This window comes from Bemisia tabaci, chromosome 10 (genome assembly GCF_918797505.1).
Source record: "Bemisia tabaci chromosome 10, PGI_BMITA_v3".
In the NCBI taxonomy this organism is placed as follows: domain Eukaryota; kingdom Metazoa; phylum Arthropoda; class Insecta; order Hemiptera; family Aleyrodidae; genus Bemisia; species Bemisia tabaci.
Window position 1 is genome coordinate 11,853,582 of NC_092802.1, and position 20,261 is coordinate 11,873,842.

Genomic DNA, 20,261 nt, shown 5'->3' on the forward strand with positions numbered 1-20,261 from the left:
TTTTTGAACTTTCAGCAAAAAATGCAAATATGCACTCAAAAAGATCCTGAAAATTTTTGAAATTTCAACTCTATTTGGACACATTTTGAGGCCTCTCTGGCGAAAATTTTAGGAATGAACACGGGGTTTCAATTTTCTTCTTTTCTCGCACTTTCTCATCTTCTGTCTCCTCTCTCCTTCTCTCTTTTCCTCCTTTTTTTTGCTTTCGGGGGGGGGGGGGCTTGGGGGGCTCAATCCTCCCCCTGGCGACGTGCCTGATTTTTAGTGCCTTAATAAGCAGACCTCACGGGGGTTAGAGTTTCCTCGATCGCTGAAATTTAGGCTTCTTAGCGGCCAATGGACTAAATTTAGCCATAAGGAACTACTACATTTGGCTCATCCATAAGAAACACCTACCTACAAATGGAAACCAATCGCAATTTTGATGTTTCTAAAATACGCCCGTAATAATAGTTCTTTATTGCAAAATATAGTCCTTATATTACCCATAATGACTATGCGATTTCATTCAGAGCAGATTCGTTATTTGAAAAAGTCTTAACTGACAACAAGAAAAACTTTTGAAGAAAGTTCATCGTGTATTATGGTTGTCTTTATCTTGCAGAGAATAAAACAAGCGAAAAACTGCGTATGCTTTATGCAAGTATAAATTAAATTAAAAGCTCGTGCGGGAACTTTCAAATTAATAACAAAAGCGACTGACAAGTTACGGCATTAATCATTTAATGCACTTCGCCGCCTGCAAGCAGTGGCGAGGCATGAATGATCGATTATCGAAATTTCTCCTTTGGAGCTATGGTAAAGAATCGATTATTAAGGTGATCCGTTTTCATAGGTTTAAATGAAAGATTGATCGATATATCGCAAAGCACGCAACGCCACTGCCTTCAAGTTCATCGTCCATTGTCTGCAGGCGAGCGGGAGAGAAAGTCGATAGTTCAGTGTTCGCTTTGTAGGCCCTGCTGTGATTTTTCGGGGGTGAATTTAGAGGAGTTCACTCCTCATTATGCCTAATGCTATGACAGCAAAATATTACAGTCTCCTAAATGGGAAACGTGGGATTATAAATAAATATTTCTTACTGAATATATCTGTTCACATAAAAAGTCCCTTAAAGACGAAGAACAGAAACGAAATTGCGAACAAAATTATCTAAAAGTTGGAAGGAAAATATTCAAAAATTTTCCTGAAAATTAGTGATTTGCCAGGAGAAATTTGACAACGCCTGAAATTTTTCGGCGTTTTTCTCTCGTGCGGCAGTATTCACCCTTGCCCTACACATGAAAGAGCTATTCTGCCGTGCTAAGGAATAACGTCGTATGACATTCAAGAGTTGCCAAACTTCTTCCGATAAAATATTTATTTCTGAGAAATAGTTATGAATAATATTCCATGAAATTTTTAGATAATGTAGATTAAATTGCAAAACAAATCATCTGAAAAATTGGAAGAAAAATACTTATAAATTTACCAGAAAATTCATGTTTTATCCAAGGAAATTTGGCAACGCCAGAAGGTTCATACGGCGTCAGGGCCTGATTAAGGGGGTGGCCACATAGGCCGCGGCCCATGGCGGCAAATCTAAGGGGCGGCAAAAATTTGCAATTTTTTAAAGTGTAGGATTAAAAAAAATCGGATTTATAAAAACAAAATTACAAACGAGAAAAGGCGACAAAATCTCTCATTTCCTGAGAGTATAGTAATTCTAATTTTGTCGTCTCTTAGTGATACAAGAGACACACCTTCAATAAGTCGAGTTAAGAGAGAAACCAAACCCGCAATTTGGCCTGGAACGGCGCGACTTAGAGGGACATGATAACGAGGACTTGAGATGAAAAGGAGAAGCCCTCGGCGCGGCGATCAGCATGTAACACATATTGGCGCCTACAAGACTGCACGAATACTTCACGCATTGCAACAAACACAATCCAGTCATTGCAGTCAGCGTGAAATGGATAGCGCCTACAAGCAATGCATGAATACCTTCACCACGCATTGCGCCAGACACAGTGGCGGTCTAGCGGGAAGACGCATAGCGCCTACCAAGGACTGACGTGAATAACTTCACGCATTGCGCCAAACACGGTGCGGTCTGCGCGGCGCGGCGGCGGAAGTTAAGATCATTGATCCACATTTATGTGTGTTCTTTCATAATTTTTTCGTTCATTTCTTATGAAATGAGGGCCTTGTCCGCACGGAGATAGGTTTACGGAACTTAACTTTCGCGCAAAGTTCCGTGAACTTTTGCTAGTAGTGTTGACAGGGCTTTCCCAAAAATGTGTTCAACATGAGTGAATGCGTCCTATGCACTCCTCCCCCGCTTACACTTTCATTTGATGGTTTTTATCGAGTTTCAAAACGAATGAGAAGGGGGCGGCAAAATACAGGCGGCTCATGGGCGGCAAGTAGGTGGATCCGGCGATGTACGGCGTTTTCCCTTAGTGCGGCGGTATACACCCTTGCCACACACATGAGAGAGCTATTGCCAATCACCGCGAACGTACCAGGGTGACGTAAAGCGGGATTGCCTCGCGACCTGTGCTCCGCGATGGTGGGTTCGGTTGTCAGGGGCAACCGGCGTGCGGTCCGCGTAAACAGTGGCCCTGATCGAGGGTGGGCCCTACGGTCTGAAGTGGAGAGCCTGCAGTGATAAATCGTGCACATGCCGCTTGTACCCGCTTTTATGGTCCTCGTGCTTAGCAGGCATTGGATCGGTGTGGCTTCCAAGTACATCGAGGGCCATCTAGTCACTGCAGAGGTAAACCAATTCCACCATCATTAACGCGGCAGTCTTAGGGATCTTGACTTGTGAGGCCTTGTCCCCCGAAACGTTTTCACGGGGTTCATCCCGGGGAAAGTCTCACTTGCAAAGTCGGGAAATTATTGAGTTCGTCAATATTACCAAGTATATACATTTTAATGCCAAATTTGGCTGGCTAAGCTGTATAGAATATGGTAATTGATTACAAAATCGAGCTGTAAGGCGGCCGAAACGTTTGCTTTGTTTCTTGTAAGTTTTGTATTATTTCTCATCTCTATGTAGTTTGAATTATCACTTGTTCAATTTATTTTTGGCTTGTAGCTCGATTTTTCAATCAATTACCATGATTACCAAGTATTCTGCCTGAAAGAAGCCTGGTGCTGAAAGAACCATCGTAAGATGGATCTTGAGGGATTGTGCGATCATTCTGAGTAGGGTCAATATACATATTAAATTGTAATCTCAGGTGGATTATTTTGAGAATATTAAAATCTCAGTCTATAAGTAAATCATTAGGGAATAATTGGGCCGACCGATTATGAGGTGTGGAAACACGCATATTATTATTTCGCCTTCAATTTTCTAGGTAGGCCAAGAAAGTGCTCCGTGAGTCAATAGTCATCTACGCGAGGATTTGCGTGCTATGTTGGGTATAATCTTACCTGACACTCCTGACAGTAACTGATTTAAACACAACCTGAAAATGTTGAAGTTGGCCGTTTTAATTCTATTCAATTCTCACGATAATAAAAACTTGAGATCGTAAAACATTAATTTTATTCTTAATTCTTTATAAAAAAGCAGTGCCTCCTTAGCGTGTATAGAAAATGCACCTACGTTTATCACTTTTTTAGTCAAAGCAGTGCATGACAAAATCAAGAAGACGAGGGTCACACTTGTTGTAAAATATTTTCCTTTTTTTTGGATCCCTGGTAAAAATTGGCAGTAGAATCTGTGTTCCAAAATACCATAGACCTACGGCCGGCTGTCAGATTTCCAATAGCTTCTATAGCCGCCGACACAATTTCTTATATCCTTTTATAGCCGATGGCGATTAAGCAACTCACAGCCGAGCGATAAAGTGTATGCTAAACGTCACTAATTACGGATGCTAGGACTTAGTGAGTTTTTGGACCACTGCTCTCTTTTTGGGCCGTAGTATCTTGATTTATTTGCGAGGAAAGCTCCGTACTTTTGATGGATGCCTGCCATTCCTAATATATTAAAGCGCCTTCAGTTTCGTATGATACTGTGCAATACCTCTGGTGTGAAATAGTTGCTTCAAGCGCCGTGGCACGCTGCGGTGCGGCAGGCGGGCAGCCAGCGCGAAACGCGCATTGGCGCCTACAAACCTAACAGGGATACTTCACGCGTTGCGCAATGCGTGAAGTATCCCTGTTAGGTTTGTAGGCGCCAGTGCGTCGCCGCTCCGCTTTGTGTTAGGCTCTAATATTTAATCTGGCGGAGTCAGCGTTATTCAACTCATGATTTTGAAATGTTTGCACATCCTGTATGGATTATTCTCAGTTTTAATTGATGAAAAGAAATGTGTATTAAAGGAAAATATAACGTGTGCTTTGTAAATATTAAGGTGGTTCCGTATCAAACTTAATGATTTCCAAAGCACACGAATTTCTACACAATTTCTTATAGCCTTTTATAATCGATGGCGAAAAAGCAACAGCCAGGCGATAAAGTTAAAGCCCGAAGACTTAGCCCGGCTGCATAATTTTTTATCGCTTCGTATAGCCTGGCCGTATGATTTTCTCCGCATTCTACAGCCAGTTATATGATTTTCTGTAGCCTTCTTTAGCCGGCTATAAGTATTCCTATGGTATTTTGAAACGTAGCTCTTATCGCCAATGTTTACCAGGGATGAGAGGTCGTTACTAATATCATTAGACTAAACAATATTTCATGAGAGCTAAATGTGTAATAAAACTACTTTGAGAAAATAACCGAGGATTTTTCTTCTGTTTCTCTTTTCCAGAAGTGGGCATTTCTGGCCAGATTTTGTTTTCTATCGGATAATGGCCAATTCGAGTACCAGATTGAATACAATAAGGTGAGTTGGTGCTTTAGATACAAGTCTGCGAAATAAATACCTATACATGGATTCTATTTTTATGTAAACGAACCGGATACCTTAGTTTTAATGAAGGAAATGAGCCAATAAAGGAACGACTGCGTTTGTACATGTTATAAGCGGATGAAGTAAATTGCTTCTAAAACTGGCAACATTGTCAGGAAACTTAAATACTTACAGCGGGCTGATTTTTTAAATTGATAGACAAAGATATAGACATAGAATCCAAAAGAGATATGGAGGGATCCTATTGGTGGGAGCGGGTGGTTGCAATGGACAAAGAAGGTAGATAGTAGACTAAATTCCGGTAACCAACGAAAGACCCAAAAGTTAGTCCATCATTTTGTCCCTGCCGTGCTATAAGCAAGAACGCCGTAAATCCATCAAGATTTTCCGCGTTTTTTTGGAACTTAACGATTGATAAAATAAAGACTGTTTTACCCATGCACCTCAAATTTTCAGGTTAAGTTCTTTACAGTATTTGCGAAAGAATTCTGTAAAAATATTATCCCAAGGTACATAAGTTTTTCTGCTATGATACATTGTTTCCAAAAAATTTAAAATGACGTTTACGGCGTTTTTGCGTTGCACGGCATCATAGGAACCAACCATTTCAACCGATAAGATCGCTTTATACTCTCTAGGTCTTTTATGTCTATAGCTTTGTCTATCCATTTCAACAATCAGCCCGCTGGAGCGATTACTCTCAGGAATAATCTCTGAAAAAATTAAATTCCCCAGAATGGAGATGTTACATGTGTGAGGAATGTGCGATTTGACTGTTGATTCTTAGGTAAAAGTTCGCGAGAAACACGATGGTGCCACTGGTTTTCTCTGAAATCAACTCCCAAGCTCAAAAAACGCTCTCAAGTTGAGGCCAAAATGGAGGGAATATCCCACGCTATCCTGAGAGTCCACCTCTACATCAAGACAAACTCTCCATGCAAAGATAGGGAGCAAATACATTGACAGGGCTGCCACTTTATTTGGGGACTCCACAACTGAAAACACGGCAACCCTGCTAATGTATTTGCTCCCTATCTTCGCATGGAGAGTTATCTTGATGTAGAGGTGGACTCTCAGGATAGCGTGGGATATCCCCTCCATTTTGGCCTCAACTTGAGAGCTTTTATTGAGCTTGGAAGTTGATTTCAGAGAAAACCAGTGGCACCATCGTGTTTCTCGCGAACTTTTACATATGAATCAATAGCCACATCGCAAATTCCTCACACATGCAACATCTCCATTCATACACAATACACATGATGAGGAAGAAGCACGGCCGGGGGATGAATCTTTCGCTTTGAAAAGATTAAAATACTAAAAAGTCGAGCAACATCGGAATGCATCCCTTCACCTACTCAACCCTTAATTGTTTAGAACTTGGAGAAAATTAAACGGGAACAAAGAGTGGGAGAGAATTAGCCACTTACAAGTGGCCGACGAGACCAGTAAGAGTCGAGCGGAATTGACTCCAGAGGGTCGGGGGTTGGCGTGTTTTTTTCGGATCAATGAGCCTGCTTAATATTCTTACTGTCACGTTTAAATTACAACCCACTCCTTTCTCTCCCTTCCTCGCCCCTCCCAGTCGACGAATTTACTTCTCCACAGAACTTATGTTGCTCAAGTCGTCATTTCCCAGACAAAGAACGTAACTCCATTCCACGGTTGCAAAATTGATTCAAACTACACTGAAAAAAAATCTCGTTGTATTTGCCAAGAAAAGGGTAAAATTACCAAGAATTCAGGGTTCTATTTGATCCCAGTTTTTTCTTGGTAAAATTACCATTTATTGAATTGGCAATTTTACCAAGAAATCTCGGTAAAAACCTTGGTAAAAACGCCAATATTTTTTATCGACTGTGGTAGAATTACCGAGATAAAATGGCAAAGTTACCGGGAATTGATTACCAATAAAAGTGGTATTCTTATCTGAATAAACAGTAAAAATACCAGGTTTTAGGTAAGCTTACCAGTCTGTCTTGGTAAAATTACCAATGATTGGTAAAAATAAGTGAGATGGTAAAGGTACCAACGGACCTTGGTAAAAACGCCGAGAATTTTTTCTCAGTGTATTCAATTTCTTACAAGCTTGAAAAAAAAAAGTGTCAGGGGCTATCCCCTAAAATTGTGGTCCTACCCAAATTTGTTAGATGATATGGACATTTCCAATTAATTTTGGCAGCACCGCAACTCAAGTTGGGGTAGTACCGCAACATTTGGGTTAGTGACCTAATTTATCGGGATACTACCACAATTAATTGGAATACTACCACAATTAATCGGGGTGTATTACCACAATTAATTGGGAATGTCCATATCATCCAATAGTTGGGACTTAACCCCTACCTCTTTTTTTCCGTGTAGGATATACCTATGTACCCTATGTTTACCTATATACCCTAGACGTGTTGACGTCACGACCAAACAGCTTGTCTGGTAGGTGGATTGACGTTTCCGCACAAAATCTATTAAGCAAAATACTATTTTCGGCACGATTTGGCAAAACCGCGCAGATATTTCAATCGTTGTTCTCTTACTCCACATGCAAGAAGTGTAAGGAATGAGAGGGAAACATTTTACTAACCTGTTGTTTGTAGGGGATCGCGATTTTTTGTAAAAGGTACCACATAGCAACGTAATTATTATCATCTTTTGATGGCGAGAAAAATGTTGCCAGACGGTTGTCGTAGGGAAATATTTTGTGTGGAAATATCAATTGCGATCTTTGTCCAGAAATGTCAAAATCTCAGTTTTGTGCGGAAAATGTATACCGCCGTCTGGACGTCGTGTTAATAGGATGACAGAAGAGAGGCTGCCAAAAAGATGCTTGATTGGGTGCCTCCTGGGAGGAGACGAGGGGACGCCCAATGAAAGGGTAGCGACAGGGGGTTTTTAAATGAAATTAGGGAGTGTCAACTCCCCAATGGATTGTAGGAGGACCGAGACGTCGCAGAGCGCCAGAGAGCGCCATGAAAGTGACTCTAATGTATGTGTATACCTACGTAATTTCCGTCAATTTTTTTTCTGATTTTTGCATGAAATCAGAGGAAAAATCAGTGGAGGTTTTAGTTAGAAATGCTCAAGATTCTCCTGGTGAAAATTTAATCTTCGAGGATAAATTCGGCAACATAGAAATGCAGTTGAGACCTTTCGTGAGTAGAACGATGAAGTGACTCGTGGATTTGGCTGCATGTTTCCGCGAGTGAAGTGACATGAACAAAAGGGTCAGTCGAGCACTCGTAACTGTGGTACATGTAATGTAGTACTTTTAATGCTGTAATGTTTGCTACCTTTATATGTATGTATGGGCCTTGTACCTACCTACCTTTATAAGGGCTATGAGTATGGTAATCAACAGACTCACTATTATGACAAATACCAGAACTTTGGAAACCTTAGGTAAGGTAGATTCCACCAGATGTCTGGTTAGCCTCACCTTAGCGTGTCCTAACTCACCGTGCTATACTGCCGTGATAAGGAAAAACACCAAATGAGCCTTCAGGCGTTGCCATATTTTATTTATTGACCAACGAATTTACTGGGAAAATTCTGAATGTTTTCCTTCCAATTTTTTAGACAATTTTGTTCCAAATTTAATCTAAAATTTGGGAAAATTTTGAGGAAAAGTGCCCATTACTTTCTTTAAAAATACATGTCTTATTCGGGAAAATTTGGCAACTCTCGAATTTTCATACGGCGCTCTTCCTTAGTACGGCAGTATAATGTTAAGGATTGTGCCTGTACTACGTAACGCAAGCCGGGAGACTACGACGAGGAGACGTTAAGCACAGCATTACGTAAAATTATCGACTTTCTTTAAAATGCGAAATCAATGACTTTCGTCAATCAAAATACAAACTTCGGTCACATTTCTCAGATTGGTGAAAAAACGGAGGGTTTCCCCTTTTCCTTTCCTTCAAGGGCCACATAGGGGAGAATCCTGCATTTTTTTGCAGTTTAAGCCTCGTCCCTGTTGTGCAACCAACTCATGGCAACAATTGTTTGAGACCACCAAAGTTGGGCCAGCAATCGAACCCGGACCCCTTGAGTACATAGGGTGTCCCAAAACAACTGAGACCAAGTCTGTAATTCGGAAAGTATGATAGATATCGAAATGCGGTTTGTGAAAGGTTGTAGTCCATACTATTAGCTATCAAACCTCAAAATTTGAGCTTATTCGGTTGAAAACTCCCCGAGTTATAACATTTTTTCGGGACGAGTTGACCGGAACCCTCCACTATTTTCGAGTAATATTTTTCATTTCGCGAACTGTTCGTGAGTGGCGCTGCAGATCGCGACGCTGTGGATCAGGTGGAGGGATGAAATGATCACTGTTCTGGATGCAGGTTTTATCCTTTTAACATGTGTTTTCATCGTAATCGTCCTCGGAAAAGCTCAGTGCAGCCGAAACCGTCAAGCGTAACCGAGTTTTTTTTCGCGAAGTTGAGTTCGCCCGCTGAGATGCAACAAGCCGCCGACTCTCGACCCTCGGAAAAGCATTTATGCCAACGAAGAATGGTAATTTTCCGAAGTCGCTTTAAACCATAAGCAACTGTCATCTCATTTAAAGTATCGAAGGCAGAAAGGCCACGGCGAACGCAATAGCGAATGACAAAACGTTGTTCTTGTTTCAACTCAGGGCAAACTCAACTTCGCGAAAAAAAACTCGGTTACGCTTGACGGTTTCGGCTACACTGAGCTTTCCCGAGGACGATTGCGATGAAAACACATGTTAAAAAGATAAAACCTGCATCCAGAACAGTGATCATTTCATCCCTCCACCTGATCCACAGCGTCGCGATCTGCAGCGCCACTCACGAACAGTTCGCGAAATGAAAAATATACTCGAAAATAGTGGAGTGTTCCGGTCAACTCATCCCGAAAAATGTTATAACTCGGTGAGTTTTCAACCAAATAAGCTCAAATTTTGAGGTTTGATAGCTAATAATATGGACTACAACCTCTCACAAACCGCATTTCGATCTATTATACTTTCCGAATTACAGACTTGGTCTCAGTTGTTTTGGGACACCCTATGTATAAAGCTACAGTTGGACTACATTTCGCAATTCGGAACTATAAATTCTAGCTCGTTTAAAAACCACGTATGTGCCATTAGCTTCCCTATGCACATAAGTGTTTTTCCAGAAGAGCCGGAATTTATAGTTCCAAATTGCAAAATGAAGTCCAGTTGAAACCATCACACCTATGCATGGGTGGCCAACACATGAGACAAACCTTTTTTCTTAAGAATGCCTGATAAAAGATGACAGCTTTTGCAATGTTCCAAACTCATCGATTGCTGAAAATCGCGCGGTACCTCGAAAAATGAATTTTAGAGAATTAGTTAACGAACGCATCAATACCACCCACTTTCAGCCCTCATCTCAGTATGTGGAGAAGACATTAAGCTTGCTAAATTCGACTGGATCAGAAGCGTTAATCATACACAGAACCCATCTCTCACTTTAAATGACTCATGTTTTCGGAAAACGTAAATCATTAGACCTGGCGCTCCGTAGCGAGACCTGTCGGGGCAGGAGGTACTAAACAGACCGACGAATCATGCAAGAACAGAGAGAGGGGGACAGGGGGTGTTGATGGTTGACAGTCCACGCTACTGCACTTAGGAAGAACAACTTATATGCATCACACTGTTGTCAAATTTCCCCCGATAGAAATTCTAATTTAGGAGTGTTATCAATATTTCTTATTGAAATGTTCGGATCCAGTAGATTATAAGTGACAAATCTACGGAGAACCTACCAAAACACAAGGTTTAAACACTGCATTATGTGCTGTGTCATCAAAGTTACACGTAAAACACGATTTGTGCAACGAGAATTATTGAATGTAATTCTTAACCAAGATTCAAAGATTTTCGATGCGTGCATATTTAATTTAAACTTCCCCCTCATCATCGGTAGTCTCAATATTTTGGCATTTCGGCTTGCTGTTCCATATTGGTCACCCTCAGAATGACACAAAGAGGGGAAGGAACGGTTAAGAGGCTTGCCAAGACTGTTGTGGTACGTGCTTTGCTTCTTCTTTAATTAACCTCATGAGCGAAAAATTCAAATTTCTTGCAACTAGTGCTAAATAAAAACACTAATACCTTGGGTAGGACTGAAGTTCAATAATCTAAAAGCGAAGCGTAAAACAATGGAGGAATATTCGGAGTTGGGTTCGAACCCAACATGCAACTATTTTAACTCCGCGGTGGGCCGGGTTGCATACGCTTGATTTTGAAGGCGAAATCTGAGCATTTTCCCATTGCTTCCGCGATAGGGTCTAAGTACAATTACTGTTTTCCTCGAGGGTGACGTTCATTTCTAACAACTATTGGACACTCCTGTCGCACAGTTTTGTAACGCCCCATTAAAAAACCGAGGTGCTTTCTGGTAATCAAACTCGGCATTTGAATAATGCACTAAGCGTAAAATAATGGAAGAATTTACGAAGTTGGGTTTTGACTCATTATTAACTCAGCAATGGGACCGGGTTGCACAAACTTAGAGAAAATACTGATCACACCTGTATTGCCGTGCCATGAAAGAACGTCGTTTTGAACATTATCCAAATGTTGCCACATTTTCAGCAATAAAATATATATTTTTGAGGGAAAATATGAATATTTTTGCTTGAAATCTTTATACGATTTGGATTGAATTGCAAATTAAATTCTGTGAGAAATTAAAGGGAAAATATTCACAAGTTTTCCAGAAAATTTGTGTTTTTTTTTTCAAGGAAAAACTGCAACGTTTAAAGACTCATACGATATCAGTGTACCCAGTCGTGAGAGCCTAGAGTTATTCGCAGGAATCTGGACGCGAAACATCTTTCTCGACCTAAATCGGCAAAAATCGCAATTCTAAAAATGTTACCTCAACGGTGTCTGTTTCTTCAAGGCCATGAAAACCTGTCATAGGCTGCATTGTTCATTTAGACTCTCCAAAATGCCTGGGCAAATTAAAAAAAATAGCAAGGATCTTCATATTTTTGATGAATATTTTAGATTTTTAAGTTTCAATAAATGTATACCTTGAAACATACTTTACCAATCCCTATCTACCATTTTTCTCTGTACCTCTACTTTTCTCTGTTGAATAGTATTTTCCAACTTTATTATAATCTGAATATAATATGCGACCCTTCTGAAGAAAGTTATAATTTGGTTCCAAGAAGTAATCAATGTTAGCCCTCTTTTCATTGGATTAGCAAAATGCAATGTTAAATTGTTCCATATTCGATTTCACGTGACTATTTACTTTGGCAATTTATGAATTACCCAATTTTACTATTACAAGAGAATTGGTTGAAGTTAAGCCAAAAGCAGTATTCAAATTTTCATTGAAGTTCGTGTAAGTTCATTATATATTTATTATTTTAGTCTAAAGTTGGAATGTACATGTTTGCGAGAAACGATTGCAAGATAATTTATAGTGAATCAATTAAATGTATTTGTATCAAAAGGGTGCTTTTTTACTGTGGCATGAACCTTGTTACGCATGTACTCAACGGTCTCAAGGTCCATTTCCCAATGGAAATATTTCATTTTGATTAAAGGAGGTCTAACTGAGTGTATTCCTTTCGGATTAAAGTTTGTCGTTGTAACGTGGTATATGTATAATTCTGATTAGAGATTGGAACAACCCCATCAAAAGCCTCTGAATTAAAAAAATAAAATTAACAAAATTAAATTGAAAAAAATATTTATTTTTGCAGGAATATGCCGTGCAAAATTTACTCCTGTACTATGACACAGCAGACCAATGGCCAGCGGTATACAAGTCAGACAAGGTAAGAAGTTCAGAAATACAATTTAGTGAATTATGAATGTAAAATTGAGAGTTAAGCCTTAACTAAAATTTACAATAAATTGAAATTTTGAAAATGACTCACAATTTTTTGTTATGTTGTTGACTATCTTCATTCAAATGTAAGTGAACCAATCGACATTTGTTAAAGGAAGCTGTCTCGATAAAATCGAGAAAACGTACGAGAAATCAGCACTGCCAAACTCTGTGGATTTCATATGACCTGAGGCGCTATTATCGTTGTACCTTATGGTAACGTATGGTACAATGTGGTGTATTTGTTGGTAATTGGTATTTTTAACTAATTCAACCCGCTTAAAAAAAAAAAAATTCTAGGATACCCTGACCCAAGTAATTTTCTAGAACGGCTCTAAAAAATGAGGATATTTTACAGTTAATCTGCAGTTAATTGACTATCAAAAGAAGGGGGAGGTTTTTTTTTTTTTATTTTTTTTTGGAAAGTTCTTGGTCAGTATAGGCACATACAATGATCCCAGTAACATATTTTGCAAGTTTATAGCTTCTTTTTGAATTTGACTCCACTGAGAACGATAGATTCACATACATTTAAAAGAGGGAAAGTAGTGTTGCTAACTTTGAGGAAATCGCCACTCCCCGAGGCTGCCAAACCTTGAATACAACGTTGATCAACATCACGCCGTTACATTATGTCCAACTTTTGACGGTGACTTGTTTACTGGTTGAATTTTAGCGTGAAAAATAATGTTTTAACAGCCTTAATTTTAAATATAATCGAATGAATTTTACTCCGGGTAAGAAGTTGACCAGTAACTGCACGCCCTCAGTCGTCACGGCCGACGCCGGTCGGCGTCGGTGGTGAGAAAGTCCAACATTTGTCTTATGACCTTGGTGTTACAGTATTTTAACACTTAAATCCTCCTCACCAGACGCATTCCAACCTTGTGAACGAGATGTATTCTCACTTATTTCATGCGACGTATTTTCACCTCGTTCACGATATGTATTTCCAGAGCTTCAAGTAGATGCATTTCTAGCTCCTCAACTAGATTTCCAGATCCTCATCTAGATTTTCAGCTTCTCAAGTAGATATTCGTCCAGCTTCCTCTCCAGGTGTATTTTTGGCTGCCCTCCAAAGGTTATTTCCAGCTTTCAATTTATTTGCATTTCCCGCCTCTTCTTAAGATGTATTTCCAGCTCCTTCTACAGGTGCATCTCCACCAGTTGTATCTTCAGCTTCTCCTACAGGTGCATCTTCAGCTCCTCCTACAGGTGCATCTTCAGTTCCTCCTTCAGTTACTCCTTCAGATGCACCTTCAGTTTCATCTTCAGATGCAACCCCAGCTTCTCCGTTAGGTGCACTATCAGGCCCTGCAGCAGGTGTCACAACAGTTGTATCTGTAAGTGTATCTGTAGGTGTACCTGCAGCTGTATCTGTAGTCTCCGCAACAGTTGTATCTACAGCTTCTCCTTCAGACGCATCTTCAGTATTTCCACCAGCTGGGCCCATTCCATTTCCACCTCCATTTCCATCTATGGATACAGTCAAACTCACAGGACCAATTGATCCTGTGGATCCACAGCAACCACAATCACACGTTGGATTTCCTCCTATATTCACATTCGCATTCGCATCTACCACAGGCACATTGACATTGACATTGACACCTGATCCGCTTCCTCCGGCAACAGGACTCTGGGCATAACCATCTACAACTCCTTGAAAGGCACATCCACATTTAGATCTAATTGAACATGTAGGTCCACATACATTTCCACATGTAGAGGATCCGCATGCACATCCGCATGTAGTTCCACATGTAGATGCACATGTAGATCCGCATGTAGATCCACTCGTAGTTCCACACGTAGTTCCACTTACAGTATCACACGTGGATACACATGAAGAAGATCCGCATGCACATCCGCAAGTAGATCCACATGTAGTTCCACACGTAGAATCATATCCAGATCCACAACATCCACATGAAGAGGATCCATACGTAGCTCCACACGCACACCCACAGTCACCTGCGGATACACATTTATTTCCACCTTGAATTAAGTTGTCCACACCGTCCAGTACGGTTCCGGGAGCCATGTTAGTCCCACTACAAGAGGTGCAACAGCAGCTCGATCCGCAATTTCCGTAAGGCAACCCGCAATTTCCGTAAGGCAACCCGCAATTGCAGCCGCCTCCGCAGTTTCCGCACGTTCCGCAAGACCCACATAGTGAGCCGTATCCGCAAGATCCGCAATTCACGTAGCCGGGATAACAGTAAGGGTAGCCGGGATAACTGTAAGGGTAGCCGGTATAACCGTAAGAGTAGCCGGTATAACCGTAAGGGTAGCCGTAACCGTATCCACAGGAACTAGATCCATAGCCGCACGGAGGGGAAGTTAATGGTGGAGAGCCACTTGCAAATCCGCCAGGGTCTCCGACAGTGATTGGGGCACTGATTGGTCCGTAGGGTGGGCTTGCGATGGTGGGACCGTACGGGTTGAAGTATCCATATTCGAACGCAATAGAGAGGTCGGTCAAAACGACCAAGACCAGGATCACAACAGGTAATTTCGACTGAAGCATGTCGAGAACTGTTCGGAAGAAAATTGATAATTGAATGTGTCCGTATTTAGGCCCGTTTTAATTTTATAGTAAGGATAGCGAGGTCTGGCTTTCCGCGCTGAGGGAACACTTGCTTCGATATCCGTCCGGGCTCACGACTCAATCAGAGAATGTTGTGAAAGCTTGAAAGTTTCGTCGCGCGAAAACAGTCGCTCGTCAGACAGAGAGGACAAAAATCATTAGATAATGCGAGTCTATGAAAGTGGCCTTGTTCTTTTGTTCGCTTTGTTTGGTACACTAACCGTGAGTTCATAAGCGGTTGAATTAGGTCAATTTTGAAAAGCTTTACCGATTAGTACCATTACGGAGAAAAAAATTGGCGTCGACCGCACACGAAAGTTAGGTCGGAAAGTGTGAATTGACGTTTCCTGCGTCCAACATGGCACACCTGCCGGTTGAGGACCGAGGTGCAAACTGACCCAGCCACTGTTACTGTTTCAGCCCTTAACGCCGTGCACCTGGACTAACGCAGAAAAAATTGTATAGCGCTAATCTTGTGAAACAAACGTATCCCGATCTTTCGGTGATAGCTTATCAAGGAGTTTCCATATAATTTTGACCATATTTTGCTGTAAAGAACTATCATTTCAGGCCCAATTTAAGACAATATTTTTGTGCTATTTGATTTCATATGCAGATAGGTGCCTTTGCAGATGAGCCAGGAACAGTTGTTTCTAATTGCAAAATATATTCTATTTCATAGTCTTTTGCGGAGTCCGGCCACGTTGAATTCACACCATCTCTCAATCTTTCAACACATATTAAATTATGATGAATTAGCCCCCATTTCATAATTGGTAAATGCCAAATTCATAGGGATCCTCTTTCTTATCTCTTGTGTTTACCCGGATAAACATCTTGAAACAATGAGATCCAATGTAAATACCGTATCTAACTGGTGAGACTGTATGGTATCTAAATCGAGGGCTAAGAAACAATACCATTTAACTGAAAATATGAGTTAGCGACTTTACCGAGCACCGCATTTTTCTTTCAAATTTCGCATGGGAGCGCTGCAAAGACGCTGTGAGGTAGAAAAAAAATTACAAATCGAACCACTAAATTAGAAAAAATGGCGAGTTTTTCTTCTTTTTCCTGCAAAATCGTCCGTTTGCATGATGAATGGTATTGTTCCTTAGTCATCGAAACTGACATTTTCTGTCATTTGTAAGAATTAGATTTGGTATTTCTGAATTCAGCAGTTTTTCATGGTAAAATAATGTAGGATCCTCACGAATGCGTTTTCTGATCATGTTCGTCGTCACTGTTTTTCCAGTGTTCTATAGTAGAAATTCAATCTTTGATCCGGGCCAAGACTGATTAGCCATCTTGTTAGTAAACAAAATATTTTAGATATTTTTATTTGCATTTGGGGGGGGGGGGGACAAACGAACGAAATGAATTATTATAATGGGGTTTGATCGTCGCAGCACCTGCATTAATATGTCCATACTGAAAGCAAAGTATCATAATCTCAAATTTACTCCTGTCTGATTTTGGTGCCAGATATAAGAGTAGTTGCACTGGTAAGAGGTATAGTTGAACCAATTACACTTTCTCCACCGTAGGCACCTCTGACTAGTGCAATGCAATTACTTTTATATCTGGCGCCAACATCATAGGAGTATAATTTGGATTTGATATTTTTTCCGTGTAGGTGACAGACGTGGCAACATTGCAACAGGCCAAAATCTCTCTTATTCCTGCTTGTGGCAGAATGGAAATTAGGGCTGTTGAAACAAAAACTAGATTTACACGAACATTATGAGAGTCTATAATGGAGATATTTAATGAATTCACGATCAGTCAATCACTGAGAGGAAAAGTAACACTACAGTTCGGTTCATGTAAAACATGGAGCACAAAGTATAGCGCAAACCTCCGGTTAACGCTAGGGTGTTCAGGGTTGTCCGTTGTTTTGATAATGCTTCGAGACAAAGTAAATTCAATTCATGCTACACTGAAAACAAATGTTGAGGGAAATTGCTTAAAATTGTAGTAATATCCCATTTTGTTCGATGATATGCGGGTGCGGGGGTTTCCAATTAATGGAGAATTTGCAAGGGTCTGAAATTTAATGAATTTTGTGTTGAAGTGGAATCTACTGAGTGAACTGAACAAGAAGATACCCTTGATTCATGAATTGAGAAATTATTAGAGGAGATGTAACAAAATAACCGATTCTGCTAAAATACATGTGTTTAAATGGGAAATGCCGCCAGATGATGTCGCAAGGCCGGCAAATTTTCTCATTTTTAAATCAATTTCTCTCCAATTTCTCATGTCAGAAAAAATTATGAAAAATACTGCGAACTCAGCTCATTAGGCACTTTCAGATGAAGCAATACAATTTTTATGTTCAAATTCTCCATTATGGTAATACCACAACTCAAGCTGGGGCAGTACTACAAAAGTTGGGTTAGTAACCTAATTTATTGGGGTACAAACACAATTTCACGCTTTTCAATCAAGTCGGTCTAAGCCCGTACCTCTTTTTTTCGTGTGGGCCAATATTAACACAAAATTCTGGGTGTTTCGTGTTGCATTGCGTATTTTCATCCAAAAGTATTAAAAGCACAAAAGTATTCCTCTCAATGATAGCGTTGCGCAAATTTTAATTATTCTCATCTTTTTGAGCAACCATCTCTAACACAAATTCGAATATCTGTGTAGGATCAATGATGCGTAACTCCATTAGCACATCGCTACGTGTTGACTATGGGTACATTTCACGCTTACAATTACGCTGCAAAAACTTAAAGCAGGGCAATTTCACGGGGTCTCTTGGTATAAAAATGTAAACGGTGAAAAGATCCAATAATTTAAAAAAAAAAAAATTGTGAGTGAGTTATTTGGTTGTTCATTGCATGAATTAGAAGATGCAAAATTAGCCCTTATACAAGGGCTGAACTAAGGAGAAGGTTAAGTGTTTTCTTCTCAAAATCCTACGTAGAGGACGGTTCACTCTACGGGGGCCCCTAGAATCAACTCCTGAACTATGCATTCTTTTAAAACGTATCATCAAAATGGATTGCATTTTGTAAAAACGAACTTCTATCTCTGGCTCATCTATTAAAGTAACTATCTGCATTGAAAAAAGAAAGAACAGTACGATGTTTCAATAATGAGTCAAAAACTAATTGTGAATTTTCCATTACATTCTAAAGTTTTGATTGTGACGAGCATCACCGATCAGTCATCAAACACACAAGGATCATACGTAATTTGTCTTTCCTTTCTAAAGATTTCTCTCTAGAAATTGCCAGGAATTGCTCATATGATGCATCCTCTGAAATAAATAAGATAGGCGGAGACTTTTTTTCTAAAAAACGAAAAAGATATGTGTATTTTTTATCTTACCAACAATATGCAACTATTCTTAAAAAACATCGAAAAAAAATTATGTCAGTTTTTTTTTCTTCAAGAAGTAATCAAACAAATATTTTTAAGCAATTTTAGAAAATAATTTGGGTATTCTTAGTTATGGTGAATCTTGGTTTTAAAGATAAAGAATGAGAAATATTTTTGAAGACAGTTTGTAAAGACCAATAATTGAATATACTTTTAAAATGCGAGTAAAATAATTCAGAATAATTCTATATACAAGTCAAAAATATTTTCATAAAACTTTTAAGAACTTTTTTCAAAATGATCAAAATATGTCTTTAAAACTTTAAATGTCAATACAAACTTTATTTTTAAATATTTCGCTTCAAAAGTTTTAAAAGATGGCTTTAAAATATGCTGAAAAGGCACATAATACGTCACCATAATAAATCTTCCCAACATTTCAAAGTCAGTTTTGAAATATTTTAATTTTTCCCCAGTTATGAAGAATAATCTGTGAAAAATTCCGTTGTTTTTAGAAATATTTAAAAAAAATGCTTAAACCGTTTCTGGGCTATTGGAGGCAACGTTGAGGTAAAGCACCACCTCAAAAAACAGTATTTAAATTGCCTTTTCCTTTTTTTATATAAAATTAATTCAACTGTGATAATTAACGCTGTGAAACATCGTTTGCTCCTCGTCCGTTCAAAGCCGAACGTACATGAAACTCGTTAAATGGAGAAAATACTCACCGAAAAAAATAATATGCTGTTTTAGCATCTAGGATGTCAAAAATGTGTCTGGTGATCCCAAGATGCTGCCTTCACTGCCCCCGCAGTTACTTTTACATCCTGTGAATGCAAATTCAACTGCGGGGGCAGTAAAGGTAGCATCTTGGGATCACCGGACACATTTTTGACATCCTAGATGCTAAAACAGCATATTATTTTTTTCGGTGTAGGATTCCGAATGAACCTAGATATAAGTTTTCGAAAACAGCTCTCACCCCCTCTCAGGATTTTTTTTTTCAGTGCGGTCCGATACGCCGAAGCGGACAGTTGTCGTAGCTCCCGTGCTCTCTTATCTGATTTTGTGATAACGTTGTGCGCTGTAAATACGAGGCCGGAGTGGCCTATTTCTATTCGAAGTGCCACACTCTAAATTTTTCCTGTTTTTCGTTAAAGTAAATAATATCTACCCCTGCTATGGCGGGGGTAGCTTCGGGTCCTCCCCCACAGGATCCACCTACAAACAGTGATGTGATTACTGCCCGTTCCCTTTCGGAAGACATTCTTAATGCGGACCTTCGTCCTATTCTTACTGACTCCCGAACGCACGAGTCCATTAAAACTTATATGGCCAAGGCCCAAACTGTAGTGAGTGAACTCAATAAAATTGTGTTAAAACAGCGGGAAGAAAAACAAGCCTTAAAGGCACAGTTTTCTCAGTCGCAGTTAGAAACAAATAAACTCTTATCTAGCCTGCAAACTCAAATTGACACTCTAAAAGCGGCTCCGTCGCAAAACCATTCTGCTCCGGCGAATACTAATGTAAATGTTTCTTCTAAGAAACAAAAAACTGTTCAATCGAAGTTAAGTTTTCAATCTCAACTTTCCCGGAAGAAACCTGCACCGACTTCAGAACCAAATCAGCCAGGTACTC

At 39.8% G+C, this 20,261-nt stretch overlaps 1 protein-coding gene across 1 annotated transcript in view; it reads left to right on the plus strand.

Moving 5' to 3' along the window:
• The first annotated feature begins 2,612 nt into the window (after positions 1-2,612).
• Positions 2,613-20,261, plus strand: part of LOC109044709 (transmembrane protein 145) — a 51,278-nt gene continuing 33,629 nt past the window's right edge. The window contains 3 exon segments of the mRNA XM_072305094.1: positions 2,613-2,758; positions 4,752-4,826; positions 12,576-12,650. Of these exon segments, the coding sequence (XP_072161195.1) occupies positions 2,663-2,758; positions 4,752-4,826; positions 12,576-12,650 (246 nt within the window). The 5' untranslated portion in view covers positions 2,613-2,662.